Source organism: Chaetodon trifascialis, chromosome 21 (assembly GCF_039877785.1).
Source record: "Chaetodon trifascialis isolate fChaTrf1 chromosome 21, fChaTrf1.hap1, whole genome shotgun sequence".
Taxonomy (NCBI): Eukaryota; Metazoa; Chordata; class Actinopteri; order Chaetodontiformes; family Chaetodontidae; genus Chaetodon; species Chaetodon trifascialis.
Genome location: NC_092076.1, coordinates 3,911,037 through 3,928,002, shown reverse-complemented (window position 1 = coordinate 3,928,002; position 16,966 = coordinate 3,911,037). Strand labels below are relative to the sequence as shown.

Genomic DNA, 16,966 nt, shown 5'->3' with positions numbered 1-16,966 from the left:
CACAAAACTTACCTAACAGCAAATCAACTAGTGTCTGAAAAGGCAAACGCAAAATTCAACAACATATTGGTTATCGAGGTGGACAAATCCCCCCGTTCCCCACGCCGATGATGCAGACCTGTGTCCCATTGTTGCCCTCTTGACAGCTTCATTTCACAGATTGCAGGGAAGTCTTGCCTTTGAAGAATTGTCTGTCAGTATATATTATAGTCTACAGACGCAACACACTGAGCAGAATAAAGCAATGTCACTTTATTGTATTGTTCATTCAAGATGTGCAACAAGATCTGAAGCTTTATCTTCTTGGTGAAATATTTGTTGGCCTGATCAGAATCTTAGCAGACGGTCCAGTCATAAAGATTAGACGACCTCGGGGTGTCTCAGTTTCTTGAGTTACAGTTCTGGCTGAATTTTGTTGTTGAAGGAAACAGGATGGCTGAGGAGGGTCATACACGCCCCTCTTTATGACCTTGTCCTCATGGCAGTCCAGAGGTCCATCAAGGCTGGAGACCAGGGTTATCAAGCAGACCCTTGCAGCCTTGGATGTGGACTGCTTTCCCGGCACCTGTACTGTAATGAACACATTCATTTAATTTCAATGGAGACTGAGCAGAGAGTATTTCTTTATTCATCAGTGTGTTGATTTCACACCTTTCACCCACCCACCCACCATCCAGCCATCCATCCATCCATCCATTGTCTACACCCAACCATCCCTTTTCGGGGTTGTGGGGGGGCTGGAGCCTATCCCAGCTGTCAACGGGCGAGAGGTGGAGTACACCCTGAACCGGTTGCCAGTCGATCGCAGGGCAAAAGCTATTAATAACATAAAATGAAAATACTTTTGCATTGCCAACAAAATACTATTAAAAGACCAGAACCCACAATTTGATGACAATGAGGGACAAAGGACACAACCAGCCTTGTTCTTTAAAATTTGTGGCTTGCTGCTGCTTTGTTATTGATTATTATTCTCTGCATACACATAAGATATTATGGCGCACACATAAGAGGAAATAATGTGCAAACGGCACAGGTGTTCCTTCATTGGCTTCTTTCTTCCTCATGAGGTGCTCCACCTTCTGTTGCTGTGCCATAAAATCAGCTTCACGTCAATGGGAATTAATTAATTTGTCTTTGTGTTAAGACTCATGACAAGTGACCTAAAAACTGGTTCATCACCTCACTTTTTCATGGAGAGTCAGTTGGAAAAGGCTCGAGCTTAAACTAACATTAATCGTGCTAATTGAAGGAGTTGCTGTCTAAGATAAAACACATGTGGATGTGTGTTTCCGTATTGTCAATCTGAATGAAGAAAACTGCAGTTTAACCAGCAAAATTAAAGCAGATTTTGCCTCCATAAAATCATCTTAATCCAATAAATAAATTCAACAAATCTACAAAATCGTTTCAGCTCCTTAGACTTGGGTAAAGGTCAAATGAATTTAGCTGGATGGTGAAAAAACAAGTTGCAGAAAAAGTGCATTTGTGATCAAATAGAGCAAACAGTTTGATGGAGATGATCTGCTGGTTCTGATCGGACATAATCCAACACACACCAGCCCAAATAGGCTCTGTCCTGTGATTCCTCATAAACTTACATAATGTTTGTTTTCCGGCACAAACACAATGACTTCAGTGTGGGGAGCGAAACAGTTTTTACGAGTCCGGTAAAATTGTTCCAAATGACTAGACTTTTCCCACCCCCCGCTTTCCAGACTGTTTAGTTTGCTGATTGATGTGAGAAGTTCATTAAAAGTACATACACTCATTTTCTTGCAACACCCAACAGCTTTTCCAAATCTCAGAATTTCTCCTGACTCAGCACTGAAGTTTTGAAACTGTGTAAAAAATCCAGATGTTTGGGGATTTTTGGGGAGCGGTTAGGCACTGTCACAAAATCAGGGCGTACATCTATCTTTAATACAATAAGACGCTTTAATGGCTTTAATTTAAACCGGATTTTGCTGTCTGTACACTTGGATGCACTTGGAGTTAAGATGACAAAATAAGCTCTTATTGGTTTGTGTCAGCATCTGTATGAGTAATAGAGTCCGACGATTCAGTTCACCTGGGCCAGTTTCAAGGCTCGCTTACTGTCTGTCCCAAATTGACTTTGACAGCGGATTCAACCCTGTAAACTCATTCATAAGCTGTGGATGTGACGTCTGAGCAAACGCTCCCGGATGTGGGCGGAAAACAAAACTTACATGGTGAAGGCCCTTGCAGCTTTCCCTGATACAAGTATCCAGAATGGAGTAACATCAGCCGTATTTTTGGAAGACATCCCGCTGTCATCTAGACATAAACTGTAGATGGATGACAAATTTAAGGGAAAACAGACCCTGATGCTGCTGCACAGGTCACAGGGGGTCACTGGATGGTTTCAAAATGATGTTAATCATATGCCGTGGCCTTCAGTAACCAGATCTCACAACAGTACAACATCTATTTTGGAGCCATGAGACAGCCCTCTCCACCATCTTCATCCAGAGATCCAGAGATCTAGATCTTATGCCAAGGAGTGCCGAAGCTGCTCTGAAGGCCTTACCAAGATGATTCACGCTGATGGATCCAGTTGCCCATGTGTAGTTAGAGCAGCCCTCAGATACAGAGGATTTGGAAAACAACAATAGAAGCAACACAAAGCTGTTGCCATTGCTGATTCATCCCTGGAAAAATAATGTCAAATGAAATGAAAGATGGGGGAATACAAGTACCACGGGGTTCCCCGGTCGCACAGGAACCATGATGGGGAAAGCCAGAACGATGGGGAAACAAAGGAGGAAAGGAATCCCCCTCTCTCCCCAAGAAGTATGCTTTCTACTCCAGAGCTTGTGTACTTGTCAGGCTGTGTTTTGCGATTTGAAATCATAATAATGGGGATACAGCTAATTAATGCCAACTGGGCACCGGTGACCCTCGCTCCAGATTCTCCTCTTGCCCTCTTCTTCTGTTCCCTTTTTTAAAACCTGGCACAGTGAAGACACGAGGCTGTTTCCCATTACGGAGGGAGTCACACTCCGCTGTGTTGTTCCAATTGGAAACAGCTTATAGAGAACATTATTTAAACCTTCGCGTTCAAACATCTGAAGACAGGTTTGATTTATTTGAGATTACATTTAATGATGAGTTACGTCTGTTTATTTTGCCTGTGGACCCAGAACAATGACCACATTTTAGAATAATGGATTTTAGCACAACACGTCCCTGTTAAAATGTGTCTTTGAATGGTTTCTGCCACCGCGTCTAAACGGTCGTAAAGGACAGACGTGGAGTTGGACAAGAGTCAGGGTTATTACCGTTATTGGAAACTGACAAGCCGTTATGTGTAGCGGTGAGTGTTTGGGCTGGGCACTCAGTGTACTCGTCCAATCCACAATGAATCAATTTCAAGACCTTTGTTGCAAGGCATCCCTGTACTTTTTCACAGTTTCCTGCTTTAAATTTCCTCTTTTTTTTTTAAATTAAAAAAAAAGACTTTACGGTCTCTGCCAAGTCGTCACATCCCCTCATTAACGTTACCTGAGTTAACATCTGTCTGACCGACAATAAAGATACCTCACTTTTAAGATAATCCACTGTTAATGAGAGTAGACATCACTTAATCATTCCAGACAGATGGGGTCTGAAGAACAGGCGGTAAAACGGTTTTAAAATTAGTGTAATGGTCCTTTTTAGTAGCTGTAGTCGATCATTATCGTCATTGCACAACATGGAGACAAACCATGGACTGTCTAGGTGGCTCTATTTAGCATTTAAGATTAAGTATTGCTGTTTGGCTCAACACATGTATCACTTGCTTTTGTTTTTAGACACGTTATCATTAAAGGATCAGATGCTTTGTTCTGAAACCATTTCAGAGCCAAATAACAGAAGTTTAAGTCATTAGTTAAAAGTCAAATGTAAGCAGTTTTTTAGTTTTCAGAGTGTAATATCAAACTTTTTATGGCAGCGTTTTGTTTGTGTTAACATTTACTGGCTTCATTTCACCCCTCGCTTCACTTCACGAGCAGTGATATAAAACCTCCGTCCCGTCTGAGGAAGCAGAGGAATGTCTGCCCGCTAATGCTGAGAAATGCCTCTGAGGTGTTTCTAGCACATCGTCTTCAAATGCGACCAAATGTTAGAACACTCTGTGCTCGCACGTGGACGTTCACATCCCCGGGCGCATTGAGGGACGACTAAAGGAGGACGTGTCAGATGGCTTCGGAAATTTGAAGTTGTTAAACGCATCATCAGTCGGAGCTCCGATAAAGTGCTTATGTTTAGAGATGGGTCTGGTCCACTTGAAAACACTTCGGTCCACAGTGAAATGTTTCGACAACTAATGGATGGCTTGCCATGAAATTTGCCGGAGGCCGTCCTGTTCTCCTCAGGCACAACATTCCCATCAGACTCAGCTGTACTGTGTTTACTGCTAATTAGCACATTTAGCAAGCTGACACGCTAAACTAAGATGCTGACCATGTAAACAATAGCATGTCAACATTGTCATTGTGAGCTTGTTAACATGATAATGGCTGCCATCTTTACATTTACATTCTTCACCGTGACAGGCAGGGATCAATTAGACTTCAACTTCTCAAGCATCGAGTCTTCTTTAAATATTTGAAGTGTCAAGATTTTTGTTTTGGGCCATTTGTGGGCAGTTGGACAAGCTGTACAGACAACAGTGACATACTGCTGTCTTATGAAGTTCTTATGGTGAACACTTTCATTCATTTTTCCGGAGGAATGGGAGTCCCGTTTTGTTTGGCCTGTAACGACTCCTGAGAAAAACGTCTGGCTCCAGGTAGCTAAATGCTCCGCTGTGTCCACCCAGCTGGTCGCTTCCTTTGTCTGCTGTTATGCTGGGCGGGAAGTGCTTCTGGACACAACACTGACAATAGCAGTGAGACTGAACCCAAAAATCAAACGGCAGCACTGAGCTCCAAGGCGCTCAGGGCAGGTTTATACGTGAAAAGAAGTTCATATATATATAGACCTAATCTGAATGGCCACAGTCGAAGGTGGGGTGACAAACCAGAAGACTGATTTCCACTCGCATAATATCTACTCACTGCTTTCAGTGTGCACTAACAGAGTTCCCTCTTCTTTAATAAAACATGCTGCACCATAGCAGAACAAACGGTTCAATCTACATAACACTGCTTGCTTTTAATCCCTTTACCCTCTCCTATCTATAGCCATTCATCAGCTTGAGAAGCTGCTGTCTTCTGTCCAGTAATATAACACCATTCAATGTTTTTTTAATCAGAGTAATACTGAAACAACATATTGAATTCTGAAGAAATAACATTTACCTCATTGTCCTCCAATTCCCTGAACACACATTCCCTCTGTGTGGCTCGTTGCCGGTCATCCATCCATTGCTGCACAATGTGTTGTTTTGGTGATGGGGAGGCAGACTCCTCATGCCCTCCACCATTCAGAGCTCCCTGTGGGGGGTCAAGGTCCGTTACAATGGGCAAACATCACCCTGCCCGTTGTTTTTGTTACTCCCTAATTGCAAGACCCACAGCAATGTTGATTGTGGCAGTGAGCACATTCATTACGAACGTCATTAGCAGAGTCATTAACACTGGGGGAGCATGTTAAGAAGCGTTTGGAGACAGTTATCTGCTGTTGGCATTGGGTAAATAAAGAGGGGGGGGGGCTCCTCTACGGATGTAAAACAATAATATGTGTTTGGAGTAGCTTAGCAAGGAAAGCGAGTGGCTGCTGTGGTTTGTGTTGCAACATACAGCACTGGGAAAAAATCCCAAGTTCGTCATCAGGACAGGAGGAGAATTTATCTGTAAGTGACCGGCTGCAGATTTACAGCTGATTAGTTACAACACAAAGGCTGAGCTGCCAAATACGTCCAGTCTGACTGACAATGAATCTGCAAACATTCAAGTCTCCTTACCGTAACACCAAGCGCTCAATACACATGAACCAGAACAGTTGAACTGCTCTGCTGCAGAATCACGATACAATACTTATTTACATATCGCTAATTGATCCAGTCGCTGCCATTGTGCCTGCTAATTGACCGCCAATTACGTCATTAGTCTGTGTTAGCCTGTTTTGATAAGGATTTAAGTACCTGGAGCTGAGATATCTGTGTTACCAATCTGTGCTGTCTGCCTCTAAAAATATGTAAATTACGAACAATTATCCAGGCATCTACGTCTGGGAGAAAATACTGAATGCTAATGAAACAATGAATGCTAATGCTGGGTAAAGCCATTCATACAGGTTGAGATATCATTACTGACATTACAGTTCGTCTCTGTTGTACAGTCTTAGTTGGAGACAAATCTCCAGTGTGATCACCTTAGCTTGGTGAAGACCATTGAGAAGGGTCTAATGGCAGCCTGCAGGCGTGTGATCCCATCTGAATGAAGTACGGAGCTCACGGAGCCTTGGAGTGGCCACAGGAGACGACATATTATGGACACGAGGTGCTATTAGCATGTACTTCACTCGTGTGTTTGTTTATGCATTTTTTATAGTGGATTAAAAGTTGCTTTCAATCAACCAGAAGTTCCTTCTCTGAACATGAGTTTCTCCTGGAGGTCAAAGGGCACGACGGCTCTTCAAAGTACAGAGGACCATGTGGAGGGAAAGTGTAATGTGTGATTTATGTGTGATTGATTGATTGTAAAAGCCTTTTATAAAGGTCAGAGGTGTCCTCAACAGTTAGGAGTGTCCAGAAGGTGTCATTGAGGCAGAGACGCTCTGTCAGAGCACAGATGTTTTGGAAACAGTTGACGGCAGCGAGCTTATTGAAAGGTGTAATTTTGACAGACTTTTCTGTGAGAAACTTTTGTCCTTGCGACCATACGGGTGAAAACAACCACGCAGCTGCGATGATTCTGTCACAACCGATGACTTCAGCCGTAAGCAGGTCGTCGTGGCTGTATTTTGCTTTGTTGATCGGAGTTGATGCTGTGGCAACATTTGCATGTTTGACAGAAATATGAACATAATTCAAGTAGCATGCAGTCCAATATTAAACTTGGATGTGTGTTTGTGTGTGGAAAAATGTAGCTGTGAGGTGGACAAAAAAATGTAGCCTCCTTCTTGGTTTCGAAGAGAAAAGAGCAGACAGTGGAGCATTTTCTCACAGCGCAGAGACAATCCAGTGCCTTAAAATGGACTTTCCTGGTAGATTTCTTCATAATGCGAGGGTAGAGTGAGCTCCTGTGTTAAGTCTGAAGACTGAGATCCTGGAAGATCCTGTCTCGTAGTGCTATAAACCTCTGTGCTGTGTTTTTGTGCCTGTTAAACCTTCCAACTCATGGATTTATCTCAAACTGGCCAGTCAGTCCTGATTTCCTCTTCTCACCGGTGCCTTACCGCCTGCTCGCTCTTTGCAGGCAAAAGGTTTGAAATTATTTTTAAAAAGTCCAAAAATGAATGTTTGCTCCCCTCGAGGGACTTGTCCGCCCTCCACTTGCTCCCCCTCTCCCACCGGGAACTAATGACTGATGGTAATTACATTTAATGAGATCATGGGGTCGTCTGCAGGGTGCACTTCTGCAAATTGCTCTCAGCGTGGGGTCTGGAGTGGGATAGGGTAGGGGCCACCGGGGCAGTCGAGGTCGGGGCCAGGAGTGTTTGCCCAGAGTTTGGGGGGCCGGGACCCTCGGTGGCTTTACCTGTCACTCAGGGAGTAGTGAAACATGTCGTCCATTCGTCTGCCTTTGTCCTCATTTGTTTGTCTGGCAGAGGTAACCAGGCAGAGGTGGCGGTGGTCTCGCCTCTATTGTGTTCAGCCCGTCACGTCCACCCCAGCCCCTTCTCCCCTCTGTCCCCTCTGTCTCCCTGCTCCGCGACTGGTCATTTTGCCACTATTTTCTGGCTGCGGGGGGTGACCCGGGCAATTTAGTTAATCCATTAACAACTAATTGTCCCCTCCTACCCTGTTGCTCGGACAAACAGCCTGGTGGGGGGAAGTGAAGCCTCACTGACCTATAAAAGTCACGCTGATAGAGGAGGCACCCACTGTCACTGCGTGGACCCCGGCAGTCCTCACTGCACTTTTACTGGGACTGTTAAGCTTTGGATTCATATTCGGTGTGGAGGCACGGATCAGCGGCTCATTTCTTCTTTCTCTTTGAGTCACCCTGCCTCGAGTTCACAGTTTTCAGCCTCTCTTGCTCTCATTTTATTCATTTCTTTCTCGCTGGTCAGTGGAAATGTTGGGGAATCTGTGGATGCTCTGCCTCTGTCTCTGCCTCTCCTGGGCCGAAGCTCGCATATGGGCCTGGATGCTCAACATGCCCCACAGCCCTCCCAAAGAAGGAGCGAAGGCACTTAGAGAAAGCACTCCTGTCACCAAAGCAACTACGGTAAGATACTACTGAGCATAAATAGGATGCTTTTCATGAATGAATTCAAACCTCATTTAATCTTTCAAGAAGTCATCAGAGCAGAACTGCAGTTCTGTAGTAAAATATTCCTTCTTACTCTACATAGCTCCATTTCCAGGATTTTTAGGAGCATGCAGGCCTTAAATTTGGGTTAATTTTTAAAGAACGGTGTTTGTAAAGCTTTAACGTTCCCCCTCTTTTTTCCCAGGCCGTGTGCGACCATGACAGGACCTGTGGGAGGGGCTTCTCCTGTGATCGACACTTTGGTCTTTGTGTTCCTCTAAGAGGGGAGGGCCACTACTGTCGGAGGGATGCCCAGTGTGTCCGCGGACTCAGCTGCATGTTTGGGAAGTGCCACCGCAGCATCCCCAACGGACAGGAGGGTAAGAGTGCGACGGCAAACACGTTAAAACCTCGTTTATTCAGAGTCAGTGTGGAGATAACCCAGTGTTCCCTTCATCCAGGTGCTAGATGTAAAGTTGACAGGGACTGTGGGGCATCCATGTGCTGCGCTCGACACCACGGCGAGCAGGTGTGCAAGAGGCGCCTGGTCCGCGGCGAGAGCTGCTACGTTCCTGATGGTGGGCTGGCGTTCAGCATTAACCAGATTTGTCCGTGCGACGAGGGGCTGCTGTGTCGTGAAAGCAGCGCAGCACATCAGAGAGAGTGAGTACAGCATCACAACACCAGATCAGGCTGGATTACCAACCAAGAGCCTGAACAGCATGTGACTGACTGTGTGTGTGTTTGGAAATTCGCACCGTTTATGTACAACATTAAGTCAAATCCATACAACACACTAAATCAAAGCAGGTTTTCAGTGTGGAGTGTGCTCATACTGGCAGGGAAACATGTTCTTTATGTTCGCTGCTGTCCTGCAACGCTTTACAGAAAGGAAACAGAGGAGCGACTCGCAGCTGGAGAAAATTAAGACAAATTATGGATGTCGGTCAAACAGCTCAGAAAGCCAAAGAATCCTTGGAAAAACATTTTGATGTCCATTTGTGTTGTGTTTAATTGGCAGCGACATTCCCAAGTCCCGATTTTATTTGACAGGCATTGGCGCATGGATTTTATCATTTCCTGTTTGTATAAATCAGTCAGCTATGTTTTTGTACACAAGTCTATGCTGCCAAACTTGATCGGGGTGAGGGGTAATCAGATGACGAGGTCCAACCGTCATGGTTCTGTTTAATGGAACCAAACCGAGTGACACACAGGAAACCTGCTTGGGTTCTGGTTTAGATATACAGTCTCTGCAGCTGTGCAGGCTTCAAGGCCCTTTTCTTTCATCCAACATGTCGCACAACGTGTCATAACTTCTGTAGGATCTCTGTAACATGTTTTAAAACACGCTTCACAATGTTGAGTGTATATATTAGTTCTGGTGATAAATGGCGTGATGGCCTAACCTGACTTTGTTTGTCTTGCAGGAGAGATTTTATTTACCAGCAAGAACGACCAAGCTGGACCTGCCAAGTGCCCAAAACTTGATGCCCGCCTCCACGTTAAAGCTATTTATTATGTAAATATGTCGTATATGATTGTATATTAAATGAAACGTATGTAAGAAAGCACTACTGTTGAGCTGGGATCTTTAGTATCTCTACTGTATCTTCCTCAATGCATTTAGTGATCTTTGATTGTATCTATAAATGTCTATGTCCCCTTCAAATTTAAGAATAAAAAGAAATATTTTCCCAAAGCAACGACTGAGCCAAGATCATTCCTCATCAATAGTAAAGTACATATGTTTTTGCCGCTGTGTTGTGGTGAACATATAGAGGATGATGCAAAGATTTTTAATGAGTGTACACACACAGCGATGAAGCTTTTCGCCGTCTGCAGTGAGAATTTCAAGCCCAAAAAGTGAATTTTGGGCTTGAAATCGGAGTATGAGCCATGTTACTGCGATGACTGAACTTCCCTTTGTGCAGAAACCTCCCTTTAATGAAACGACACACTAGAAATGAGATAAAGTTCAGCTTATCCGCAGAGAATTTGAGCCACACTTTCGACTCTGTTTTAACAAAAACACACAATATGTTTGATACTTATCGATCAAACAGATGGACAGTGGAGATGTGACTTACTGGACATACTTTGCTTCTCACAGTCAGAATCCACTGGTTTCTGAATTCGACTATGACCTTTACCTTTGCATGAAGGAGCAACAGCAAACCTTTTCCAGACACCTTGTTTCATGCTCAAAAGGCAGATTTGGGGTGCGGTATGGCTTTAAAGCTCGGAGCGGGCCGTGCGGACACTTTTCTTGGCTCGCGGGTCGTGGTTGCGTAACATGGTGGAATCTCGCGGCTCCTGATTGTCAGCATCACCAGGCGCTGTAACGCTAGCTGTCCCCTGACCCATTCTTAGATTGGTATCTTCCTCGGACTGCCCCTTACAAATTCCCCAGTCGCTCCATTCAGATGCTAATTGTCTGCAGTTTGCCCCTTCAATTGCTGGGTGACTTGAATTGTTCTGTGAAGGACATTAGTGTCTAACCTCTTTGCTATCGTTTTACAGCTCTCATCATTAAGTCCTTGCAAGGAGTGTGTGAATGTTAAAACAAGAAAGATGTTTTTGTTGTGGCTTTGCTGATTTTGACTTGATGCTGTGCCTTTCTCTTGCGCAACGTCAGTTCTCCTGCCATTTTAATTCCTTAAGAAGTTTGATTCAGAGCAGGGAAATATGACAAACTATCAGCTGAGGAGACATCAGAAGAAAACTAAAGCTACCGAGGCTTTAGGCAACACGATATAAACCAATAAAAAAGAAGCAAGCAGGCCAATGAGAACACGTTTCTCACACAAACAAGAAGCTGACGAGACAAAAGCGATATCTAATAGCACGAGACTGCGAGAAACCTAATATTTCTGAATGCTGCCTATCATCTCCACTGGAGAACACTAGTCGTTCTTGTGTGCCAGCTCTTATCTGAGCTGCCAGCGCATTTCGAAGGCGTCCATACATGTCTGTTTTCACTCTTTAGCTCCTTCAATGGCATTCTGTACCGGCACATTTTGACCTCTTTTTATTTCAGTCGGACAGAGAGAGGAAACAGGCCTCAGCTTTGAGACGTTACCTGACGTGCTGTTACACTTTCAGATGTGTTTCGTGTATCTCAAGATATTCATTGGTTAAAGCAGTGGTTTGAGGTGAGAGCACTGGTACCACTCTCATGTCTGTCCATTAAATATAAGGGTACAGCAAGCAGCCAGTTAGCGTAGCTTAGCATAAAGACTTGAAACAAGGGGAAACCGCTAGCCTGGCATACAAGCATCGTTAAAGCTCATTAATTAACACTTTACATCTTTAATTTGCTGCTTTTCAGGTGGTTTGTGGCTGACTTTTACCAGACAAATTAAACAAAAAAAGATTTCATGTATTAATTAGCGAGTTTAAAGGTGTTGGTAGGTGTTTCGGTCTTTATGCTAAGCTATATGCTGGCTATAACAGTGTGAGAGTGTATGGATCGTCTCATGTAACTCATCGACTGTATAAAATAGTGGATGCAGCCACTGTGACGACCCGTTGGTTGGTGGACTCCCGTTTTTAAGCCTCGGCTTTGGCATCAAGGCTGTTGCCATCTTGGTTTTTAAGGAGCCAGAAATGACAATATGTCGACGAGAGGGTGGAGCTGCCGTACATACACACACCCTGCTTTATCATCTGTTTATCATAAATGGGACCATAATTTACAAAATGAGGAGACATGAGTCCATAAACTCATTAGGAAAATGTTTGCTGAGGTAATAAATTAAGTGTGACAGATTTACATCCTCCAGGTCTTAACTGTTCTGCATTCACTGTATAAAACTGACAAATTTCCTGTATGCTCATCTCTAGAAAAGGTGACTTGAGCAGCCTGAGTGCTGATCCCGCGAGGCACCGTTTCATTTGAAAGTCAATGTCTGAGCAGCACAGAGAGCTTTTGTGAGCAGCCCCACAATAGAGCTCTTAAGCCAGTCCTGCCAGGGGGAAAGTGGAGCTGGGAGAATGGGGGAAAGGTGATTAACCTCACCTGCGACGGTATAAAATGCCTCCTCGGGCTGTCAAGATGTTAGCTGTGGAGTGGCTGGTGCTGGTAACGTGTTGAAGAGCCATGAGGATCCTCTGACATCAGACTGTTCAAAGGTGTTTCCTCCCTACAGGTGAGTCTTTTCACGTGATGGCAGGATTTACATCATTATGTGTTTAATAAGTCATTGCTGAGGTGGAATGCTTAACTCTCTCTGCAGCATCGCAGCATGGCTTCTGTCGGTGCGTTGCTAATGTTTCTGCCTGTTGCATGGGCGTGCCCCCCCCAGAAAGCAGGTAACATCGCTATGCACCAAAGATCAGCTGGTACTTGTTTGTGAGCTTTGACAAATGCAAGATGTAATTCTAAATACTTCTAAAGTCAGAACGCAGTAAAGTGGCAATATGAAGTGAATACGAAGGCAAAATGTGAAAGTTTGTCTCTTTTCAGACTATGTTATGGTGTCCTGTTTCCCGAACGCCATCATTGCCAACGTCCCGGAGTGTCCTTACGGCTGGGAGATTGAGCAGCTGTCCCTGGGTGGAGTCTGTTACTCTGGGATCCACAGCCCGGGCTACTACCGCTTCATCATCTCAGACCTGACGCCCAAAAACCACTCGTACTGCGGCACGCAGTCCGAGGTGAGACCCCACGTTTTTGATTTATCCGCCCAGGTTTAGCCACGTCCGAACACCTCGGCGTAATGGACGAGTGGTGCATTAAGCAATGAAAACTGACATTTAAAGAAATCAGTGGTGACTCTCTACATGAACTAATAATGACAATGTGATTAGTTGCAGTTCTGCACAAAATAGTTCTTGGACTTTTACTCATAGCAGAGTACGTAGTACCTGAGTACTTCCTGGAGCACTGGGTTAATGAAGTTTATGGAAAGCAATCTCTTCTGACGTCCATCTCCATTGTTCTCCACAGTACATGCCGGGCAAAGACCCCAAGTACATCTTCTATAACTCCATCGTGTCCAACGACACCTCGCTCACGGTCAGAAACCAGCCGGTCAACTACACCTTCAGCTGCATGTACCGAGCAGCCTACCTGGTGAACAACGCGGTGTTCAGCCAAAGGTAAGCATCCATCCAGGGCGCGACGCGACCGCGGCTACCGTGTGGAAGATGTGTGCATTCTGACCCAATGACTTGCAGTGTTTTTACTAAACCCTCTGCTTTTTCCAGAGTGGCTACAGTTTATGTCAACAACGGGAGTTTAGGCACTTTTAGATCACAGTTGTCTATGAACGTGTTCACGGTGAGTAGCCGCTCACAGATCCACTTCCTCCAGTGGAAGCAACATGTTCAGTGCTAACTTTAGACGTGCTATTTAATGAAAAGCTGGCTGGAAAGATAAAGAGCTCAAAGCTGTTTGGTGCATGAGCAGCTTGAGGGAAGATTGAAAACCATCGTATATTTTGTAGAATTCAAAGTTCCTGTACGCCAAGGACGCTCCTTATGTGATCGACACCTCTGAGATCGGCTCTGAAGTCTTCATCGGCATCGAGGCGAAAGGACTCAGCAACAGGTGAATCAGCACATTCGTCATGTCTTTTTTTCTTACAAAAGAGTCTGTTCCATTACAGAGAAGACGCCTCTCGATTTCTAACACGTCTTTTTATTCTCGTTCACTTTACCACCTCTTAGATTCAAAGTTGTAATAAACAACTGCTGGGCGACTCCTACTCCTTACTCCACGGACAAGAAGAGGTGGAGTCTCATCATTAACAGGTACAGATTGAAACTCATCGTGCTGCTCGCCTTAAACATGACTGAACCAACAATTCATTGACAGCCAACATCTCTAAATACCTGGGGGCTTCTGGGCTCGACGCGTTCGTTCATTAGCGCTTGTTAGCCTGTTAGCATGTGGATGTTATCGCTGGCTGCAGTTTGATTGATTGTTTGACTTTAAACTTTTAGTGCTTTCGTCATCTCCAGGTAATTTGTTACCTCTGCTACTGATAAAATACACGTATTTGTACACGTAGCATTGTACACATCAGCTTTATGTAGCATACAGCTTGATGTTTTGGGGGATAATAAAGCATAAATTGCTTCACTTCCACTTGAAATCTTCATATCACATGAGTGTGTCCTGCCCTCTAGTGGCCTGAAACACTTGAATACTTGAAATCCTCAATCCATATTTAGACGTCCAGTATATCGAGGCAGCGTAATAGCAATAGTTCCAGATTGACCTTCGATTTAGCTTTTCTCAGTGTGAAGGTCTGTTCATCGTTTGCCACAAAGACTTTGTCACAAAAACTTCACACGAAGCTAAATTATAGCTTGTTAAGCTGTAACATTAGCTGTAATGCTAATGTTGCTTTAGCATAAATGAATGATAAAAGTTGATTTGACTCCACGTTGTGTTTCACAGAGTAGTCGAAGGTGAATCTTTTGGTGAAACAGCTTTTGTCTTCCAACAGCTGCTCCTCCGACAGCACCGTGACCATTTTCGAGAACGGCAAAGACAGCCGCTCCATGTTCAAGTTCAACTCTTTCCGCTTCCAGCGGCTGGAGAAGGTGTCCACGGTCTGGCTTCACTGCGAGGTCCAGGTCTGTGATGGAGAACGGCTCGTCTGTCAGCCGGTGAGCGAGCGCTTCTGTGCGATGTCAAACATTAAAGCATCGTGACCTTTTCTCATGTCTGCTTTTCCATTTCCTGCCACTCTATCCTTCTGCTTAACTACATTTCAGAGGGAAATTTTGTAGTTTTACATGTTTATTTTGGTCCAAAGCGTCTCACAAATGAGGCACAATCTGAAGCTTCAGGTTGTTAAACTTTGGATAAAATGATCAAGGTTTATTCCAACCCGTGTGTCCTCCTCGTGTCTCTCCTCCAGGGTCCCTGCTCGTACCGGAGTCTGTCCTCAGAGGCAGAACCAAGCGGGGGGATCCTCACTGCCGAGTTTCACCTCAGAGGTACAGCATGCTGCCCCTCCCCCTTGTTGTTTCCTCCTCTTTCAAATTAAGAGCTTGTTAAATTCAAGGCAAATCAGTATGAGGTACTTTGTTCATTTCACTGCATTAGCTTTTATTTTGTGTGATGATATATTGTCTAACTCTCAACAGGTGGGTCCTCCAATAATGGACACATAAAAGGTAAATAACTGATTAAAATGTGTTAAATGTTTTATATAATAATGTTGAATTATTGTATATTTTACTTCCCAGTGTGATGATTTGGATGCTGCTTCAAAGGCTTTTTTACACCAGAAATCAAATTCTTGTGTGATGAAGTTATTTTTTGGCCTAAAAGTCAAAAATATTGAAATCAAATGTAACTATATTGAACCTAAAAATACTGAAATCAGCCCACGAGAGCGTGACGTTTCTCTGTCATGAGCGTTTGCTGTGTTTTCCACCTCAGGCACCTCACTCTTCATCCTGCTGCTGGTGCTCACGAGCTCATGTTGGGATTTCATCAGTGGATCGAGACTGTAGTAAAAACACTTTTACTCACATCATTCATGTCCATAAACACACACACTCACAGAGGGGAGTGTCACCAGGACTCAGGGAGCGTATGAAGAATTCCTCCCCCACCTTCACATCACTGAGCTTCTCCTTTTGTCACAAATATGACTTGTCATTAGCACATTTATTGAGATTTTCACATCCTCTTGTGAATGGATTTTCTTTGAAATGTCACATTGTTTTCTCCAATAAAGATTAAATGAAAAAAAAAATCCTCTTTAAAAATTCTTCCTCACAATGTTAAGAAATAAATAATCTTTTTATTCAGTGCAGAAATTAAAATCAGACTCTCGACATGACAACGACAAAGTAAACATAAAACAGATGGATAAACATGCTCTCGTATTTCTTCTGTGTGGGACGATAGTCTTGATGGATTTATTCATATATATAAATAAGCGTTTTGATTGCAGACAGCTGTGTTGAATCTCTGATCTGACTTCTCTGTGTCTTATAAAGAAAGCCTTCTTCTCTCCTCAGGCTGAGCTGCGATTAGAAGCAGTCATCATTTGTTGTTTGTTGCCGCAGCGCTAAATAAAAACACATTAGAAATTGCTGTAAAAGTAACCAGATGCACCGATTTGCATTCGTTTTTACGGATTTAAGTGTTTTAAAATAGTCCGTCTGCTCATTGACTTCCATACAAAATGACTCTCCAGGTAAGTGCAGTGTTATGTGACTCTTCTGATTCTGTGTTATTCATTTATTTCTTATCATATGTTAAATTTATTCAGATTTTTATATCAAGAATTATTTTACTGTCAAAAATATTTAGGATGACTCATCTTGAACTCCGGGCAGGTACATAAATTTGTCCAATCAAATGTGATTTTGGACTTGCGGTCCTCAAGTAAAATTTGAGGTACTTTACTTCAAGTATTTGCACTTTTTGCTACTTTATACTTCAACTCTGTCACATTTTAAAAGCACATATTGTAGTTTTTACTCCATGAGGTTTCTTTGATACCTTTAGAGATTCAGATTGATTATACAAAGTATAATGAACGAACTATTACATCATGATCTGTTATTATAATTAAGACTTAAACTCACATATATCAAGTAACTAAACAAGCTCCATTGTTACCAGA

General features: G+C 43.6%; 2 protein-coding genes across 4 annotated transcripts; both read left to right on the top strand.

Annotated features, from left to right (window-relative positions):
• The first annotated feature begins 7,994 nt into the window (after nucleotides 1-7,994).
• Nucleotides 7,995-10,068, top strand: LOC139349949 (dickkopf-related protein 3-like). Its single transcript, XM_070991023.1, has 4 exons — nucleotides 7,995-8,342; nucleotides 8,572-8,746; nucleotides 8,828-9,029; nucleotides 9,797-10,068. The coding sequence occupies exons 1-4, from the start codon at nucleotides 8,190-8,192 to the stop codon at nucleotides 9,855-9,857; spliced, it is 591 nt and encodes a 196-aa protein (XP_070847124.1). The 5' UTR covers nucleotides 7,995-8,189; the 3' UTR covers nucleotides 9,858-10,068.
• Nucleotides 10,069-12,050: 1,982 nt separating this feature from the next.
• tectb (tectorin beta) lies at nucleotides 12,051-16,475 on the top strand. Of its 3 annotated transcripts, XM_070990866.1 has the most exons (11): nucleotides 12,051-12,517; nucleotides 12,605-12,680; nucleotides 12,835-13,025; nucleotides 13,318-13,469; nucleotides 13,548-13,650; nucleotides 13,817-13,920; nucleotides 14,040-14,123; nucleotides 14,825-14,987; nucleotides 15,242-15,320; nucleotides 15,471-15,500; nucleotides 15,769-16,475. In XM_070990866.1, the coding sequence occupies exons 2-11, from the start codon at nucleotides 12,614-12,616 to the stop codon at nucleotides 15,840-15,842; spliced, it is 1,047 nt and encodes a 348-aa protein (XP_070846967.1). In that variant the 5' UTR covers nucleotides 12,051-12,517; nucleotides 12,605-12,613; the 3' UTR covers nucleotides 15,843-16,475. The 3 variants fall into 3 exon arrangements, with proteins under 3 accessions (XP_070846967.1, XP_070846968.1, XP_070846966.1); XM_070990867.1 differs by having other exon boundaries at nucleotides 12,051-12,680; nucleotides 13,578-13,650; XM_070990865.1 differs by having other exon boundaries at nucleotides 12,051-12,680.
• Nucleotides 16,476-16,966: the final 491 nt, after the last annotated feature.